A 19,887-nucleotide genomic window follows, 5' to 3' on the forward strand; every position below is an offset into this window, starting at 1 on the left:
TGGGAGAGTTTCTTGCGCCGTTTCTTCTCTCTCAGAGCGCCATTTCCGAAGTGGTATTATTATCTATTATATTATAAATGATCTATTATATTATGAATCAATTTTGAGAAAATAAATGCCTTTTTATAGCACAGGTTCATATTTAAAGCAATGTCGAGATAATCTCTACCACAGCATATGATTTAAAAAGTCTCGAAAAGGGGCCGGCAAAATTTGGTCCAGTTTAATCCTATGAGAACAAAAGTGTGACTTTCAAACATATAAAAAATCTAGGCAACATATTGATATACAATAGTGATTAATGACATACTTTCTTTGAATCTGTGCTAATTCAAATAAAACGTATTTGGTGATTACTACTATAGACATTATCACAGGCCGGGAACTTTGTTTTTGCATGATCGCATGGGCTCTGGTTTTGCATGATCGCATGGGCAGCTGTGAACACTTCTGTTTAGCAGACCTTAAAGCTCGAAGACATTGCTATTCTAAAATATGATAAAAGCGATAATGAGCTAACTTCAATGGAGATTTTTTGAAGTGAAAGCTTTTTTTGCATCGTTGTTATTTGAAAATCGATGAAATGAAAAAGCGAGACGGCAAGAAGAGACAGACACATAGATTAATAAGATTTAACGTGGGAGTAAATGAGATGGGAAGCATTATACAATGTTTTGGTACCAGGCGATCATAGTTGAAGACGAGATTGATTTATGTATAACGCGACTTTAACTTCATATATTCTGACGTATTACTACATACACACCCCAAGAGAACATAAATATGCTAGCGGTGATAGTAATGTCTTTCATAGCGGTTAAAATCATGTGTCATCCTAGCAACACGTACCAGGACTGTTTCACTTCAGACATGGGTACGCACGCAACTTTTAATTTGAAGACATGATCAATAAGCAACATTTAATTATACTAAATTACAACTACATTTAAAATACTACCCACAAAACTGGAAACGAATATGTCACCATTTCAATTCATAATAATAATTCAATATCAGTTGCAAAGGTAATACTAGAACATAGCTTTCAATAAACTCGCGTGTCCGTTTCATTATGACGAGGCTTTGTACGCAGTGCCAGAGGCGTACATAACCAACGAATGATATAAGGTTGGCTATTCATCAAACCGACGTTGTTCACTTGTTTTAGCATACGACGCGATGTGTGTTATACGAGTGGGTATAGTTCATTTTGTATAGTAGTATCCAACGGGATTGTTGCCGCAAATGAAATATTCATTTTCATGTTGGATCATTAGAAATTTCGAATTAGAATAACGTTTCACTTGTGTCGATGTAATGAAACGATAATTCAGGATTGGTATTATTTAAATGCTTTATGTAATACAAAACCTAAGTGTTATTATTTTTTTATGGAAATACGGTACGAGTCGAGCAGGACGTTCAGCTGATGGTCATTGATACGCCATGCCCATTAAATTACAGTGCCACTCAGGATTCTTGAAAAGCTCGAACATTATCAGAACAGTAATTTCACTAGCTATGGTGCCCTTCAGACCGAAACACATTTTACATTACTGTATGTGTACATGTACACATTACTGCTTCACGGCAGAAATAGGCGCCGTTGTGGTACCCATAATCCATCCGGCATCCTGTGCAAAGGCGCCTCCCACTGGTAAGTGTTAGCAAATCTAATAGGGTAAATCATCAATAGGTAATTTGACTACACTGTTGCAAACTGTACTATATCGCGGTTTCACAGAAACATCTGAAACAAACTGGTCTTTATGAAAATACTAAGAAAATTGTTATTCTTACCCTTGGCAAGTGTGTTAATTTATTTATTTTTGTTTCAAATCAAATCAAAATCACTTTATTCAAGTAGGTCACGGAAATGACACATACGAATGTCAATTTTTTTTTTCTTATTGAATCTACCGCTACTTCAACAACTCATTGGCACTCTTTTTTTTTCTAAGTATAACATTAATAATGTTCAATAACCAATTTAATAATTGAACAGCTGTGATTCATCATTGCTTTTTTATAGAGATGAATTGTGTATTATGAAATCTCTTGTTTATATGGTGTATTTGTATTTTAAATAAACTCGTGTGTGATTCGTTTGCAATACAGAAACTTATAATAGAAATAAAAGGCAGAATGATACATGATATTAAGAAGCCAAAAGCCTTTTAAGTTAAAAAGGCATAAAAGGCATATTTTATTTTCTCAAAATTCTTTTTGATGTCATTTCTAATATAAGTACTTGACACTAGACAATACTACCTCTTCGGTTACAAATGGTGCTCTAAGAGAGCAGAAGCGGCGCAAGAAACTATCCCAGCATTTTATTTGCGCTCTTTTTCAAATATTAAATAATATTATATTTTTATTGTTATTGCAATAAAATAATCATATCCTAGTTGGGACTGCCTGGGGGCTGTCGGATCACTTAGATATTCAGCTGTGGAGTAGTAGGATTTACACCAGAGCCATTTTTTATAAAATATTTAAATTTATCTATAGATATACCTGAACAGTGGCTGGGACTTTATTATAAAAGTGTATACATTTACCGTTAAAGCTATTATGCATCTTATTAATCCTATTATAATTAGTTACAAACAATCTCTTTATTTCTAGTGTTATAATAATGAAAATCACAATAAAGAGCAAGAAGGTGGCGATTTTTGTGAACGTATATTAATTTATCATAAATGTACTGACAATATTTATTTATTTAAATTTTTCTTTGAGAGACTGTAATGTGTTATAACATAAAGTACCCATTTTTAGCCATAACAAAAAGACTCATACCTGATTTTTGTTTAAAACAATTCTAAATTATGTTAGATGCAATATACAATGCTATTCCTGGTTTACTTTGAAGAAAAATGTCTTAGCATATTTTCGTTCATGCCACAAAAGTTATTTATCTGAAGTCAGACAAAGCAGCATTTGTCTCATAAAATTGGAAAGAATCCAGTTTCCGCGACGTAATCAGTCAAATGGAATAAATTAGTTTTGAGTTTAATATATTTTGAATTTTAGGGTAACGCAATTCTTGTAGCTATTATATATATATATTGTATGACATATTATATTATGATAAGAATATATTTGATAAGATAATTCTCTACATCTGTTAACTACGTTTAATAAAACTAATATATTTGTAGAAATATTTGAGTATCTGAATATTTATTTTCTTTGTTCTATACAACAGGTAAAATGTATTATTCCATGCGTCCATAGCATCATCATCTTCAGCTCGAAGACGTCCACTGCTGGACAAGGGCCTCCCCCAAAGATGTCCATGACGATCAGTCCTGCGCTGCCCTCGTCCAACGTACTCCGGCCATTATGACCTCTCGGTCCATCTTGTGGGACGCCTACCAACACTGTGTCTTCCGGTACGTGGTCGCCATTTGAGGACTTTACTGCCCCAATGACCATCTGTCCGTCGAAGTATGTGATAACTATTCGATCTCACAGGGAAACTCTGAGCATAGCCCTCTCCAATGCCCTCTGAGCGACCATGAGCTATCTCATCAGGCCCATAGTTAGCGACCACGTCTGCATGCCGTAATCACTGGCAACACACACTGGTTGAAAACCTTCGTCGTCAGACACTGTGGTATTTGGGACGAGAAGATTTTACGGAGCTTCCCGAACGCTGCTCATCCGAGTAGGATTCGACGGGTGACCTCTTTCGTGAAATTGGACCTGACTAACATGATCTTATAACTATGTTCATAGCATATTTGATGACATTTCTTTTGATAATTTCAACAAGATTTCACAGCCCCTACACAATACGACGATTTATTAGGCCTGTGGTTAGCGACCCTGTTCAAATTCCAAATATGAAAGTTTTTCCCGAATCATTGAAGCTTATATTGTCTGGTATCAACAATAGGTACGGTACAATTCTCCTATTTTGGGCTGAGATAATTATTATAACTATTACTATACTTATTATTACACAATTAATTATGAAATGTATAATTTTTTTTTGGTCCATTTTTGTAGTAGACTTAGATTAAGGATTGGTCTCCGCTGCGTTCCAACTAGATACCGCAGGTGTAGTCGCAAAGAAGGTAACTAATACTACGCGCAAGTGGACGTACTCAAGCCAGTCTCGAATAATGTGTGACGTTGATAATGTTCTGTTAAACTTAGCTAATAATTGAAACTAAAATGCCGGGTTGCGTTGTGAAACTTTGTAAAAATAATAAAATAAGAAAGACACTGGGATCACATATCATCAGTAAGTATTTTGTATTTTATTAATTTCAACGTGAAATAACACGAAGCGTATATAACAAAATTTGAAAGATGCCATTGAGTACCAAGATGCCACGCACACAAGCATCTAATAGTTGCCGTAATAAAAAAGCTATTGTTCTTAGGTAGTGCGGTATCTAGTTGGAGCAAAGCGGAGACCAATCCGTAAACTAAGGTAGTAGTATTATATCTTTTAGGATGGTACGGAATCCTTCCTTTCTGTTTTCTAAATGCTCATTTAATAATATTATAAGAAAATTGCATCACATCGAAGCAATATAAACAAACTAATAAAAAAATGACGGCAAAGTAAAACGGAGCAAAATTAACATCTTCATTACTTTGTTTTAATGTAAACTACGCCATTTTTCACGGCGGAAGCTTCCCTTAATTACTTTCCGGATTATTTACCGTCGGTTTTTATACTGTACCCAGCAAGCTAATTTCAGGAGCTAATTATCGAGTCCTATTAAATTTAACGTCTACAACCTTAAGTTTTAATGGACTTACATTAAGATTTATCCGGGCGCATAATACTTGTTTACAACTTTCATATTCGCCATATAATATTAGTAGGGTAAACTGTTTTTAGATGAACCAGTCACTCGTGGCTAAAATAGAATTTTATTGATAAAACATACTTGAGTATGTATATTTTTGGATTTGAGTATGGAAATGATTTTTTCATTAATACCGGCGAGAAAATTAACTACTTTTTACAAAAGAAAAGAAGATGAAGCACAATATATTGTGCAAGTATAATATGGCTAGATTATTAATTTAATAATATTATATATTATTATTATTCAAACAAAACAAATCTTATAACTATATTCACAAAGTCATCGAATTGTGGAAATTAGATTATACCATACCATACCCTAGCACTAAACCCTTTAAACTGGAACACAACGGTATACAGTAGTTACATCTAATATATAATTAAAAACAGACCACACGACACAACGAACCATTTTTATCCGAGACTTTTAGCAGCCCGAGTCCGAAGGCACTAACATGGACATTTTTAACAATTTTAGCAAACGTGAAGAAATTAATAAACGCACGAAACAACAAGACCTGTTTCCCGCCGCTTTTTTTTTTAATCTTACGACATTGATATTAGGCTTGGGCTCCAGACCTGTACAGCCTACTATTGAACCGATACCTACCGTATTTTAATTTAAATTTTAATATATTTTATGTCTTAAAAACACACGAGGCAAATAAATTAAAGTAAATATTAAAAAATAACAACTTCTATCTCTGAATTATTTATTGTGTTTGGCTGTATGCTCATTTTCTTTGCCTTAATATAGATAGATTTATGAGTAAATCCTTTTGTGCACTTGTGCACACAAATCGATTTTATGTAGCCTATATCGTGCACAAATAAGCAATTTCAGAGCATGAGGAGTGAAAATTATGTTTCTTGTTCTTAATTCAAAAAGAAATAACTATTACAATCGTATAGACTTACTCTGGTAAATTTGCTTACTCAACTCGAACCGATTTTAGCCAAACATATTTGTATATGTATACACTTCAATGATTTATAAATGACAATACATACGTATAGTTAAATCGGCACAGATCTGAATCGTTGCGTGGTTTCGGTGCTGGTACTGCAGCCCAGTGAACAGCTCGTCCACTGCTTGTGACAGCGGCGAGGAGGCGCTGCCGACATCCACATGAAGACCAGACGCTTGCACTGGCGATACCACCGGCCTGTACACATTTAAGTTGAATATGGTACAAAGGACTTAACCTTTTTAATTTCATTTCAATAAAAGAAACAAATCAGCAAAATGTTGTGTCCAATGATTTTCCATTTATTTTTATTTGGTAGTAGATACTTTAATTAGTATTCAAATATAATTTGAAAACATAATTTTACTAACGATGCGGGACTCAAACCCATGACCTCACGCGTTCAGTGCGAGTGCTCTCCCATCTGAGCTAAACGTTCGAGTGACGTATCGTCATAAAGTCTTGTACGCTTTGTTCAACTCTCAGGTTGTGGTTTCATCTACAGGATCTACTTTACAGTTGATAACCTGCTCAACCCCAATATTTGTATATTATGAAATTGACTTAAGATGTCGCTCTTGCTAATCTAAACAATTTGTTATGTTTTTAAAGTGATAACGCTTACTTCTGGGATTAATACACAAATAAAATTCGCGAGTTCGAGTCCTGCATCAATCACATAATTTTGTTTCCAAATTTTATTTGTGCTTAAAAAACATAAGTTGTTTTAATTAGTATTGATTTTACTTTATTGTTTTAGTCATCACTTACTTGCAAGGGTGTTGGTAGATTTTCCACGAGAAGATAGCATTTGGACGTGGAATTCCAACGCCGTATACGTTCCCGTGCCAACACATAATGCGTTTCAATCTCTTTCCCTTCAACGGCTACCAACTCAGCCTAAAACAAAAGAAGGAATATAAATGATCAAAGTCCTCGAATGGCGACCACGTATCGCAAGACGTAGTGTTGGTAGGCCCCCTATAAGATGGATCGATAATCTGGTCAAGATCGTCGGAATACATTGGATGAGAGCAGCGCAAGCCCGGTCATCGTGGAGATCTTTGTCAAGCACTGGACATCTGGCAGCTGAAATGGAAGTTAATTTAAGGTGAAACTTTTATTACATCGCCCCAATTTTTCGTCTATCTATCGCCTGTCGTATTACAGCTGTCCGCGGAGTAGTAATTACAACTACTGCTTTCAAGTCAGTTTTGCCGATTCTAAGGCGTCATATTTATATTCTGGTTTGTAGTTTTATAAGACCACACAATTGCTTTTTTTTGTATTGTGTAAAAAGCTTTTGTTTTGAAGTATACGACATAGACTCACAGACTGAATTTATGTGTATGTTTACGATTTATAGGGTCGACAATATCCTTGTGATTCCTCTGGTGTTGTAAAAGATGTGATCAGGTACAATCAGGTGACATGTATAATATAAATGTTCATTTTGTTCCATAATATAATATCCAACACCAACTCATAAGATTGAAATTCAATTTATGTAGTATGGTATGTACTTGTCGTTTATATTCAATAAAGCGGACATCTCATAAATATAAGCCTACCCCTTGTCGTGTGTTTCTGACTGATAGAGACTTTTATTATTTTTTATGAATATATACCGAAAGGTTTTCTTGCATCGTGTTAAGTTCAACAATGAATGAAATTTTTAAAGTACCAAAAATTATATCAGGAGTGTTGCTTGTGCAGTTTCTTCTCTTTTTCCAAAGCAGTAGTAGTGTATCTAAATGTTCAAGTTCAAGTTCTCATGCAGTCAACTTTTATATAGCAAATTATGTTCAATTATATTAATAACTAGCTGACCCGGCAAACGTTGTTTTGCCATATAATTTATTTTTTGGGTTAATATATAGTATATATATAACTCATAAGAATTTGTATTTCTATTCGTAACAAAATTTTCAAAATCGGTTTAGTACCTCCAGAGGTACAGGCCGGCAATGCTCTTGTCATTCCTCTGGTGTTGCAAGAGAACATTCTCTGAGCGGCGGTGGTCACTTAACACCAGGTGGCACTGTCCGTACGCTCTTTAGACCTCCTTTTCCATAAAAAAAGAATATCCTCTAAAAAATTGTGAAAAGGTATTAGTGAAAGAAAGTATTATCTTTTTTCGTCAATTTTTCAGTGATTTTATATTATTCTGCAGTTCGAAACTGAGGCAAATCGAACAAATTAAAAATCATGAAACTTCAGTCCAGCCCTTCTCCAGATATAAGTGTTCGAACAACCATATTGTGTAATATATGTTAATTTGTACTAAGAATTTTAATGATGATTTCACCAATACGTATTATAAACTATATAGTTTGTAAGGATAAATAGGTAGGATTTATGTACGATGATTGATGGTAATGCAAAAGTTAAAGGTAGTTACTGCAATATAGTCCTAAATTATTTTGAATGATTTATTTCAGTCAGCATAAACATGCATATTATACGATTTAAAAACGCCTCAGCAAGTCACGTAGAGTTGGCCTTAGGAAAAACATGGCATGCCAAAATGTATGCCTGCTGCTTTTAGGGTTTGACCCTGCGATTTGTTGATAGTCATTGAAAATGCAAATCAATAGGAACTGCAGGCGTTTATAATTAATATTCCCTCCACCCGCAGCCGTCCGGCCGCCCGCAAGCCAGTCCCACCGCCTGCCACCGGACCGCACCACAATATCGCGCACTCAGATGTTTATCGTCATCGTCATAACTGTTCAAATATTTGTTCAAATAATATACTATAGACAGAGATTATCTACTTTACATATCTGTTATGTAAGTATGATTCTGATATGTAAGCTATATTGTAAACTTTCAATACAATCCATTTAGTAGATTTCGTGTAACAAACATACATCCATACATCCAGACATCCATACATTCTAACAAACTTTCGTATTTATAATATAAGTGGATACTTCGTTCGAAAGCCAGAAGGTAGGGCTGAGATTTTCACAGGGTTGTAAGATTAAGTTTAGTATGTATCGATGTACCTATATATTATGTCTGACCAAAAATGACTTGTCGTTCTCACTTATTGCCTCAGGTGGAAATAATGTCCGTCACACACAATTGATTTAATATGACGCTGTGCTGGAAATAAAATATAGATTTTTTACTTTCTACCCGTCACTTAAATGGGAATTTAAATTTTATAATACTTACACATTTATTTACCAGCAATATAAGGTATAAACCAGACACATTTTACTAAATAAGGTGCATAAGTTGTTGTGTATAAGAAACTCTAGCATTTTATTTTTCCCACTCGTTAGTTTTCCAGGATGAAAGGTATCCAAGATAACCGGCAATATAATTATAAAAATGCCAAATTTTATTAAATTATGTACACACGATGTTGCGTACTACGCTATTTAAGTACGTAGAGGTGTTTAGCTGTCCCACGGGAACTCTGTAATTTTCCAGGATGAAAAGTATCTAAGATGTTGACCGGGAATGTAAGATATCATCATGAAAAATTTCAATTAAATCGGTCCAATAGTTTCAGAGATTAACCCGTACAAACAGACAGAGAAATAAGAAATTCTAAAAAAATCGGGACTTGTTCTACTTCTCTTATTAGATCACCCTGACTCGGATTTACGCTTTTTTTTTCTTTGTACAGAAATTTGATCTCTATAGATTTATTATAAGTATAGATAAATATTTATCAGACTGTTGAAATAAATAAATTGTGACATTTTTATATCATAAAAATGTTATTATTCCTCCAAAGTGCTTCATTAATAATAGATATGACTGTAGACGGAAAATACCGCATCAAAATAGATGCATTCGATTAAATTATTGTATCTCTAAATTATGTATTTTTTTTAAATGCATTGATAGCACGCAACACCGAAGACCGACTCCAAAAATTACAATAATCTTAACTAGAATTAGATTAATTAATTAGATTGTATAAAAATACGCAAGAATTGTTATACTTTTTAGTGCACATTATATCTATTGTTTTGTAATAGTGTTTTTGAAGTCGGTTGTGTTTTTGTTATTTTTTTTTATTTTATGATTTTTTGTGAATTTGAAGTACACTAACTAACAATTTGTCTAAATATGTGTAGATATACTAAACTTTTCCATGCAGCAATGAACGTAAGTACTTTGCAATTTGATTACAGACAGAAATTCTGCCACAGATCGCACCCTTACTGTAAGTGGTTAAGGAGTCCCATTGATCATCATATTCGACTACGACAATTACTTGACCATAACTATGTTATGGTAGATGACATAAATATCCGGATAGCATAAAAAATATAAAAAAAGCACCTACCGATGAATTGAGAACCTCCTCCTTTTTTGAAGTCGGTTAAAAAATACAATATTTTATCCAATATTAATATTTAAGAGCTATGAGATTCCTGCTTTTTTTCTTTTTAAAGCTAAACTTATCCGAAATAGTAGAAATGGTCAAATGTATATCATTGACATTTATAGGGTGCAGTACCCAAAGGGTAAAAACGGAACCTAATTACTAAGACTCCGCTGTCCGCCTGTCTGTCTGTCTGGCTATTACCAGACTGTATCTAATGAACCATGATAGTTAGACATTTGAAATTTTCACAGATAATGTATTTTTGTTACCGGTATAACAACAAATAACGCTAAAACACAGAATAAAACGAATATGAAGGGGGCTCACATACAATAAACATGGTTTTTTTCCCTCGTTTTTGCTCCAATACGAAGGCTTTCGTACAGTTGTACGAAAGCCTTCGTACGCGAGCCCGATTCGCGATTAGCGGTTGTTTTTATTTTAGATAAAGGAATAAATAAATTTCAACTTAATTTATCATGCAAACCTGTAACATCCTCACACTCAATTGATCTCCTTGTATTAACTGAATTATGGTGAAACATAAAAACGGCAAATTTACAATTCCTCCAACTTACGAGTTTGTTTTTTATTCAGCTATTTAATAGTCAGCTTTTCATTCTTATATTTTTGGCTAGTAATAACGTATCACATTTAAAACCTTAGTAACAAAAAAAAGCGCCTTAAAATTCGCAACATCAAGACTTCAAAACGATACGCTTTGTCTTAATCCCAACACAGACCCTTGTCAAATTTACAGGAAGCCACTTCAAAAGAAATATACAACGGGGTCGCATAAATTGCGGAGTGGTCAGTCCTCGGAAATAGAATAATGTCACACATTTGTTCTGTTTGTAAGTCAGCATTTAGGGATTTGGATTTGAAACGAAGCTCTAACTTCAAAGAAGATTAACTTAATAATTTCTTATTCAGGAAATAAGATCAGGAACATAAAATAAGACAGCAATCTATTATGATTTACGAAGTTTAGTAAAAGAGTGCCAGAAACAATGAAATACTCAATCATCCTCTAAATTGTTGCACAAATTTAGATCCCATTTTTGGTCGATGTATATTTAGTGATGACGTAGTCAGCTGTACGTACTTGGGACAAAATAAATAATCCGTCAAAAATTAAACTAAGCTAGTAACCATGAATATAGAAAACTCGAAAATGACAGAAATGTCTCTTTTAATTGAATTATTGTTTAACAATATTATATGAATTGAAATTTATTTGTTAAGTAAACACGTAGTGACCGCAGAACTAATATTCAGAATGTCAAATGCTCAAGACTCATCCCATTTCAAAACGATATTATTGATATATATATAGATATTTCTTCGATTATTCAAGAACCCTCTAGGTATCTGTGCAGATCTGGATTGTGTTTTTAACTTTTTTTTTTACAAGAAATAGTCACGAGCAAGACTTTCACTTTATGGTAAATGTTACGCCCTGCCCATTACAATAGAGGGCCGCTCTGGATTCGTGATTGCGCTGGTCACTTCGTGGTTGGTTTAATTAAGATTTTACGCCTAGTAATTTCAGCAGCTACGGCGCTTCAAACAAAAATAATAACTCTTGCACACTTCTGCATCGTGGGAAATAAAGACGCTGCTTTGGTACTCACTAAGTTGAAATCCTGTGCAAAAAAGCCTCGGACTGGAGTATCTCATAAAAAAAGATATCCACATTAATACTCGACTATTAACAATGGTCCACAGTTACAAGCATTATTCCTACATCTCGAAGCAAACGAATAGACCTAACAAATAAATGTATCTTTACACGATTCACTGTAACTACAAGAAACAGCATTTAATAACCTGACTGTTATAACATTATTAAATATCTAGGTATAGAATAAAATTCATAATATTGCAATATTGCCTCGAGGCCCTCGGTATTCTATACATTTCTTAGATATTGTATATAATACCCAATTTACACTCTTCCGGAGAAATATAATAAACAGGAATCAAATAAATCTTATATCTTATTATTAGGAGTAGCCTTACACTTTTTGTACATGCAATCAAACTTTTTAAGGCTTTTTATAACAATAGAGAAAAATATTTAAAAAAAAAAAATTTGATATCCCAAGTCCTAGTGGTTACGAGTGATGTTATTAAGTGTATTATTATTAAATCATGGCCCTGGTTCACAAAGAAGCAGACAATATTTTAATAACAAGTAATCTCACTCCTCCCACACTAGTGGGAGGCTCCTTTGCACAGGAAGCCGGCTAGATTATGAGTACCACAACGGCGCCTATTTGTGTGTGTATCGTGAAGCAGTTTCTATATTTTTGATTGAATAACAGAAAAAAAGTAGGTACCTACTTCTAATGTCATTAAGAATCCATAAGTAGTCGCCTTTATGGCGTAATAGATAAACATTTACCAGTGGGAGGCACCTTTGCACTGCCGTGAAGCAGTAATGTGTAAACAGTACTGTGTTTCGGTCTGAAGGGCGCCGTAGCTAGTGAAATTACTGGGCAAATGAGACTTAACATCTTATGTCTCAAGGTGATGAGCGCAATTGTAGTGCCGCTAAGAATTTTTGGGTTTTTCAAGAATTCTGTGCGGCACTGCATTGTAATGGGTAGGGCGTATCAATTACCTTCATCTTAACGTCCTGCTCGTCTCGTCCCTTATTTTCATAAAAAAACTTGAATACAGAGGCTTTCGCTAAATAATTAGTTTGAGGGTCCATTCACGAAGTTTTTAGGAAAGCTCTTATTGTGTACACCAAAACAAGAAAACCAACAATTATTGAAATAATGAGAAATCTACTGAGGAATAAAATATCTTATTCTCACAAAACTTTCAGCATGTATTGTTATTGATTTTTAGATGTATCTTTGTCAAAGTTTCCGGTCCATTTTCTTGTAGATTAGGGAAAATTTCCCGCAAACTTCGCAGCTATTACGCCGGAGAATAACTCTCAGTTCATTGAATATCCGTTTTTCTACTTTGATTCAAAAATGTTATCTCAATTTATTTTAGCTAGTTTTGGATGGAAATTTTTTATTAAAATTTTGAGATTAATTTTGAATAAATATAGAATAATGATAAACGAAGCGTACGAGAGAGAAAACAATTTATAAAGTAGATACAGCAAGATAGAAAAAGGAAAGCGAATCTATTTATACTGTAACTGATTTTGATTTATAACTCGTAAGAAAAAAATTTTAACACAAAAACAACCGACTTCAAAAACACTATTACAAAACAATAGATATAATGTGCACTAAAAAGTATAAAAATAATTGCGTATTTTTATACAATCTATTTACACAAATAAAATTTGAAAAAACAAAATTTTATGAACGATGCGGGATTCGAACCCACGACCTCCGGCGATCTGTGCCGGTGCTCTAACCAACTGAGCTAACCGTTGGAGTACCGCCTCGTTGTAAAATTCTGTTTGCTTTGTTCAACTCTCAGGTTGTGGCTTCATCTAATCTAATTAATTAACCTAATTCTAGTTACGATTATTGGTATTTTTGGAGTCGGTGTAGGTTGACACAGATAAACATAGGACTCGGTAATAATGCTAATGAATTCAATTAACTAATTAAGCGTCGGTGGCGTAATAGGTTGAACCGTTGACTCCCACCACGGAGCCCCCGGTTTGATTCTCGCCCACCAACCACGTTCCAATGTATTTTCGGTTTTGGAATTCATACGTACGTTTATTCGATCCTGTATAAGGTAGGCAAAGCTCCTGTCTTTCTTCTAGAGTTGTAAGAGAATGCAGGCAGCGGTGATCACTTAACACACCTTTTCCATAAAAAACTGAACCACAGAAATTTTTGTGGAAACTGTGAGAGATTGCCAGCTATTCGATTGTGGGGATTGATCTTCAGAAATTCCCCAACAAGCAGGCATTTGGCTTGTCACTTAATTCTTTATTTTAAAACTTTTTTACAAATATTCAAAAGAAATACACAGATTTCATTGGGTAAAGTTATCAAAGTGCATAAAACTATGAGCTATCCTGAGAGGAAACCTTCAACCACAGCACAAATTATAACGAAGTTCAGTTTTAGTCGAGAATTCTTGCGGTTTCCATTGTGCATAAAATATAAGGCGAAATTAAATAGCGTGTGTGAAATTTATGTACATTACATATTGTGAACAATGGTTTTGACTATTATGAATAATTATCAGTCAGCTTTCGAACCAAGGAGGTTCTATATCAACATTTATGTTTTTTATGATTGTTCATCATTTCAGCCGGAAGATGTCCACTGATAGATAAAAGTCTCCTCCAAGGATCGCCAAGACGATCGGTCTCGCGCTTCCCTCATCCAATCAATTCCGGCGATCTTGACCAGATCGTCGGTCTACCAACACTGCGCCATTCGAGGACCTTACTGCCCCAACGGCTATCTGTCCGTCGAGATATATAACCTGCCCACTACCACTTCAGTTTTGCAACCGTCTGGGCTATTTCAGTGACTTTGTTTCTCCTACAGATGTCATTTCTGATTGGATATTGTGATTGTTACTTGAGAGAAAAAATCAGATCTAATGACGGTATTACTCGTCATATTATATAGAAATACTGATTTTGGTAGTTTCAAGAACAAATATTAGAACTTTTATGGCAGCAGAGGTGGTGATAATCACCAGATGGTAAGTAAGTAAAGTAGAACCGATAAATAATGCCGTTTAGATTTCATGTAATTACGGATAAATTAGTCAAGGGAGCTAGTATCAACCAAATTTGAAATGTTCAAAATAAAATGAAAGAAGTGAATTATTCACTTAGGTCTAAAAAAAAGTAATTAATTTCAATATGGATCAGGTTATATAAGCATCATGCTAGCAGGTAGTCAGCCGGATGACCACATAAACATGGGAAGATCATGTACGTACAATTATTTATTGTAAGATTTAGAGTTTAGATGTCATAAACAATAGAATGTATAAAATAGCTGTCAAATCTGTCATCGATAAGCATGAACAAAGTCATTGTTTCTATTACGATAATGACAGTGGCAGCTTTTGAACACGATCAAATATGTTGAACGTTCAAAATTCGGCGGTCAGTACTTAAACACGTTTAGGCTATAACTGCGTCTAGTTTGTGTTGGTGAAATCAGAATCGAATCTGTAAAGTCGTTTATAGGCGTAAGCTTAGTTTAAAGTGTTTTAATCGCGTTCTACTTCCAATGTTTTTTTATATATTACTAGCTGACCCGACAGACGTTGTTCTGTAGATAATAAAAAAAATACTGTGTTTTATGAATTTGCCAATAATATTTAAACATCAAGAATTATTTCGTGAAAAATGCTCCATGTTGTTATAATGAAATTGTTTCACAGCGAAACTGTCAAACCGTGCGTCACTAAATTCTCTCATAGAAAATATGTCCATACAAAAAAAATATTGAAAATAAAAATAATTATGGGTCCCAAATCGAAATAAAAACTATCCTATCTCTTAAGTTGGAACAACCTGCACTTAAAATCCGTTCATTAGTTTAGGAGTCCATCGCGGACAAACAACGTGTCACGTAATTTATATATATTAAGATTGATTTAAATAATTTCTTAATGGTATACAGAGGTGTTCCAAATACCACAGTGTCCGAAGACGAAGGTTTTCAACCAGTGTGTGTTGCCGATGATGACTTACGGTACGCAGACGTGGTCGCTAACTATTGGCTTTCTGAGAAAGCTCATGGTTGCTCAGAAGGTAATGGAGAGGGCTATGCTCGGAGTTTCCCTGCGAGATCGAATCAGAAATGAGGAGATCTGTAGGATAACCAAAGTTACCGACATAGTCCAAATGATTGCGAAACTAATGTGCCAGTGGGCAGGGCACATAGTTCGACGGACAGATGGCCGTTGGGGTAGTAAGGTCCTCAAAAGGCGACCACGTACCGGAAGACGCATTGTTGGTAGGCCCCCCACAAGATGGACAGCGCAGGACCGATCGTCGTGGAAATCTTTGGGGAGGGGGGGGGGGCTTTGTCCAGAAGTGGACGTCTTCTGGCTGATAACGATGATACAGAGAAGCATTGATGTAGATTAAAGATACATTAGTTGCGGTATCACTTACGCAGATCATTATCGAATAAATAAAGCCTCTTGTTGCTATAAAACTGATGAAAACAGCCCGGCTTATTACTCCAGTGTGCAAGCTACGTCTTACACTCACGATTTGTATGTCACTCTGTGTCAGTGTACGTGCATTACTCAAACTAGAGGTAAATTGTCAGCCTTAATTTTTTTTCAACATTTTCACAGTTTTTTTTTTGTGGAATAGGAAGAAAACCGAGCGTACGGGTCACCTGGTGTTAAATGATCACCGTCGCCCACATTCTCTTGCAACACCAGAGGAATCACAAGAGCGTTGCCGGCCTTTAAGGAAGGTGTACGCGTTTTTTTTGAAGGTACCCATGTCGTATTGTCCCGGAAACACCGCACAAGGAAGCTCATTCCATAGCTTTGTAGTACGAGGGAGAAAGCTTCTTGAAAACCGCACTGTGGAGGACACATCCAGATGGTGAGGATGAAATCCTAACTTGTGGCGTGTCGTGCGAAGGTGGAATTCGGCGGCAGGAATCAGGTTAAACAGCTTTCCGGAACACTCCCCGTGATAAATGCGGTAGAAGACACACAATGATGCGACGTCTCTACGCAACGCCAAGAGACCCAGCCGTTCACAGAGCACTGAGTCCCCGACAATTCGAGCTGCTCTACGTTGCACGCGGGCAAATGGATCGAGCAGATACTGGGGTGCGCCAGACCAGAGATGACAGCAATACTCCATGTGTGGCCGGACCTGCGCTTTGTAGAGCGCTAGAATGTGGGCGGGCTTGAAGTATTGCCGTGCTCTATTGATGACGCCCAGCTTCATCGAAGCCAATTTGGCTTTGCATTCCAGATGGCCACGGAATTGGCAATCGCTCGAGATTTCGAGACCCAGTATTCCGATACTAGGCGCGGCTTTAAGAGAAGTGTTCTCGAAGAGCGGTGATACGACAAATGGGGTTTTTTTTAGTGGTAAACGCACAAACTTGAGTCTTCTGGGGTTTAAATTGGACAAGGTTCAATTTACCCCATTCCGCAACCTTCTCGAGAGAGGACTCGATAGAAGACACAAGTTTCTCCCGGCACTGGTCGACGATTTCCCGAGAGAGACCTGCATGGCCCGTGTATACGGCATCACCAGTGCTGTCGTCCGCATAGCAATGTATGTTGGAGGTGTCCAACATATCATTGATATGCAGAAGAAACAGCGTAGGAGATAACACACAGCCTTGGGGCACTCCAGCATTCACGGGCTACGGGTTCAAGCAATATCCGTCGACAACGACCTGTATGCTACGCCCAGTGAGGAAGGTGGAGGTCCACTTGCACAAGCTCTCGGGAAGCCCAAATGATGGAAGTTTTGAGAGGAGCGCCTTGTGCCATACACGATCAAATGCCTTCGCTATATCCAGGCTAACTGCCAGGCCTTCCCCCTTGCTTTCAATAGCCGCCGCCCATCTATGTGTTAGGTATACCAGAAGATCACCTGCCGACCGTCCATGGCGAAAGCCGTACTGTCGGTCGTTGATCAACTGGTGACCCTCTAGGTATACTAAAAGCTGGCGGCTAATTATTCTCTCCATGATTTTAGAGAGCAGGGAGGTGATAGCAATAGGCCTGTAGTTCGCCGGATCCAAACTGTCTCCTTTTTTTTTGGATCGGATGGACAAGGGCTGACTTCCATGAGTCAGGGACTACGCCTTTGGAATAAGAGTGCCGGAATAAACGCGTTAGCACCGGCGTCAACTCAGGGGCACACGTTCTAAGCACGATTGGAGAAATGCCATACGGCCCGCTCGACTTCCTGACATCCAACGAAAACAGAGCTCGCCTAACAGTTTTCTGTCTGAACTGTACTTCAGGCATAGAGCTCTGACACCGCGGGATGGTCGGCGGTGTTTTTCCGTTGTCGTCAAGTGTCGAGTTGGAGGCGAAAAGAGCGCACAGGAGCTCGGCTTTCTCTTTGCCGTATGGGCCAGGGTGTCATTCCTCATGTGCAACGGCGGCATGGACGGCTGGTTGAAGTTACCAAGAGCAGCTTTCGACAACGACCAGAACTTGCGTGTTCGGGTCGGGTAACTGGAAAGCTGCTCGCCGATTTTGACGACGTGCTTAGACTTCGCACGGGCGATTTGCCGCTTAAAAAATCTGGAGGCACGGTTATATTTCCTCTTAAGAACTTTGCAGTTCGGATCCTTTGTGCCCAGCGCCGCAACCCAAGTTCGATACGCCTGTTTTTTGCAGTCAGATGCTGCTTTAACTGACGCATCGAACCAGGGCTGTGATCTGCCATCGATCGGTACTACAGAGCTTGGTATAAAAATGTCCATGCCCTGCAGTATCACATCGGCTACTGCAACGGCGCAGGCACTAGGATCATCCGAAGGGACACAAACCTTGCCCCAAGGGTAGGATGCAAAAAAGGAACGCATCCTATCCCAATCTGCTGACTTGTAGTGCCAAACACGGCGGGTCGCTGGTGGACTGCGATGTTGGCGTTGGATAGGCACTACACTCCTGACCAAGCAATGGTTGGACGTTCCGAGAGGGGCGTCGACAAAGACCTGATAACCATCGGGATGTGTAGTCAGCAGAAGATCTAATAAGGACGGCATGTGGCTATCCACATCCGGGAGCCGCGTTGGCGACTCAACCAATTGGGACAGATCATACGCCAATGCAAAATTATGCACAGATCGCCTTGCGTAGTCTGTGGTACATGATCCAAGCCATTCGGCATTGTGCCCGTTGAAATCACCCAAGACTACGATTTCAGCGGAGGGGATCTGTGCAAGCACGTCGTCAATTGCCGCTTGAACGCAGCCCATGAGATGATCGGTTTCTGCGTTACCACTATGGGACCTGTAGACACACGCATAGATACGGACGCGGTCCTCTAAATCTACGCGGAGCCAGAGAGTAGACAGGTCCCTACCCTCAAAATTGCCGAGATGGCGACAGCAGATATCCTCCCTAACGTACACACATACCCCGGCATCAGGCAAAAAATTGTGCTCAATTTTGTACCCGGGGTACGTTAAATATGACGTATCGCTAGGTCGAGATATCTGCGTCTCCGTAAGGAAACACAAGGCCGGCTGCGCCGTCTCAAGGTGGTGGTTGACGGTGTTTAAATTGGAGTGAATTCCCCTGATATTGCAAAAGTCCACGTTGAGCGTGGAGCGGGGTCCCATGGTGTTTCTGCCTCGTTTGTCCTTGGTCATGCGCGGTTCTGTGCCCACCCCAGAATACGAAGGGCAGCCCGAGCGAGAGTGCTCGGGGAGGGATTCTCCGGCTCTGGTAGAGCCGGTACCCTCCTGGGGTAATATCTCTTTATAGACCGCTCTCATATTTTGTTGGGGGGAGGGGGTGGGGGTAAGGGATTGCCTCCGGTCCTCGACACTAACCTATGCGAAACATAGCGGCACTAGGCCGCTACTTCACGCCGGTATTCTGTGCGAGTGTGGTAATTAACCCGGACGAGTCTGGCCCGATTGTGCTGACGTCATAAGACGGCAGCGTGACTTTCCCACTTCAAAAAAGCCCTTAGTCGCCTCTTACGACACCCATGTGCCTGGGACTCCCCTATTCTTTTTACGCCCCGGGGAAAGTACAGGGCAAAGCTGTCAGTCTATCTAGATGTATAAATGATCTATGGTTATACCACAATCCCAATT

General features: G+C 37.7%; 1 protein-coding gene across 1 annotated transcript in view; it reads right to left on the reverse strand.

Moving 5' to 3' along the window:
- Positions 1–19,887, reverse strand: part of LOC126976123 (C3 and PZP-like alpha-2-macroglobulin domain-containing protein 8) — a 275,988-nt gene that overhangs the window by 74,452 nt on the left and 181,649 nt on the right. Inside the window, exons 8-9 of the mRNA XM_050824318.1 lie at positions 6,574–6,702; positions 5,846–6,000 (exon numbers count right to left, since the gene is read on the reverse strand). Coding sequence (XP_050680275.1) covers positions 5,846–6,000; positions 6,574–6,702 — 284 coding nt within the window. The remainder of the gene's footprint in view (positions 1–5,845; positions 6,001–6,573; positions 6,703–19,887) is intronic.

Source organism: Leptidea sinapis, chromosome 39 (assembly GCF_905404315.1).
Source record: "Leptidea sinapis chromosome 39, ilLepSina1.1, whole genome shotgun sequence".
Classification (NCBI taxonomy): domain Eukaryota; kingdom Metazoa; phylum Arthropoda; class Insecta; order Lepidoptera; family Pieridae; genus Leptidea; species Leptidea sinapis.